Source organism: Mandrillus leucophaeus, unplaced genomic scaffold (genome assembly GCF_000951045.1).
Source record: "Mandrillus leucophaeus isolate KB7577 unplaced genomic scaffold, Mleu.le_1.0 Scaffold32, whole genome shotgun sequence".
NCBI lineage: Eukaryota > Metazoa > Chordata > Mammalia > Primates > Cercopithecidae > Mandrillus > Mandrillus leucophaeus.
In genome coordinates this window covers 1,777,053-1,778,154 of record NW_012103365.1, presented here as the reverse complement: position 1 = coordinate 1,778,154, position 1,102 = coordinate 1,777,053, and the positions used below count along the sequence as shown (strand labels likewise).

At 53.6% G+C, this 1,102-nt stretch overlaps 1 protein-coding gene across 1 annotated transcript in view; it reads right to left on the bottom strand.

The window, feature by feature from the left end:
* SCNN1B (sodium channel, non voltage gated 1 beta subunit) overlaps positions 1–1,102 on the bottom strand; it is a 92,875-nt gene that overhangs the window by 4,645 nt on the left and 87,128 nt on the right. Inside the window, exons 10-11 of the mRNA XM_011987960.1 lie at positions 549–624; positions 403–460 (exon numbers count right to left, since the gene is read on the bottom strand). Coding sequence (XP_011843350.1) covers positions 403–460; positions 549–624 — 134 coding nt within the window. The remainder of the gene's footprint in view (positions 1–402; positions 461–548; positions 625–1,102) is intronic.

The window sequence follows — 1,102 nt, the reverse complement described above, 5'->3', positions numbered from 1 at the left end:
AAGGAAGAAAAGAAGGAAGGAAGAAAGGAAGGAAGGAAATGAGAAGGGAGGGAGAAAGAAAGGAAGGAAAGAAGGAAGGGAGAAGGGAGGGAGAAAGGAAAGAAGGAAGAAGGGAAGGAGAAGGAATGAAGGAAGGAAGAAGGGACGAAGGAAGGAAGAAGGAAGGGAGAAGTGAGGGAGGGAGGAAGGAAGGGAGAAGGAAGAAAGGAAGGGAAAAGGAAGGGAGGAAGGAAGGAATGAAGATGGAAGGAAGAAATAAAGCAGACAAAGGAAGGAAGGAGGGAAAGAGAGAAGGAGGGAAAAAGGCACCCCCTCCAAATTTCCAAATAGCCCACATCTTATGCCCAGACTTGTCCCCAGCCCAAAGCTGAGGGCCAGGAACTCGGCCCCCAACTGTCTCACCTCAGAGGCCTCAGAAGGCCAGTCAGCCATGGAGATAGTCATCTTGTACTGGGTGTCACTGAAAGAGAAGGTCCGGCCTGTTGCGGTCCCTGCCAGTGATGCCCCTCCATGCCCGCCCGCTGCTGTGCCCGCCCACCCGCACTCACTTGCAGGATTCCTTGCACATGCCAATGCAGGTCTCTCTCTGCGCCACGCTCATCTGCAGATCTGAGTAGCAATGGGCTGCGCAGGAGACAGAGAGGCGGCCAAGAGGTTGGAGGGGGCTTTCTAGCCCCGGTCCCCTGCTGAGCCTCTGGCTGGCCCCTCTGCTCTCCTGGCCCTGTGGTCAGGTGGCGGGAGGAGGTGTCATGAACAATCACCACTCCCTACCCAGCCCCCGACCTCCAGCATTTCACCCCAGTCTGGCCTGGGTCCCAGCTCAGGCCGGTCAGAGCAGCTTTCCTTTTGCCGGCCATCCCCATCCCTGCCTGGGGGACGGGGTTATGGGGTCAAGAACAAAGGGTGGGTGACTGGAAGGAGTAACGTTTTTCCCGTTTAGTTTGTGTTGGTTGTAAGTGGTGAGTCTCCTGATGACAGCATTCTTTTTATTCTCTCTTTTACTTTTTTTTTTTTTCTTTTCTTTTCTTTTTTTTTTGTTTAGAGATGGGGTTTTGCCATGTTGGCCAGGCTGGTCTCGAACTCCTGGCCTCAATTGATCATC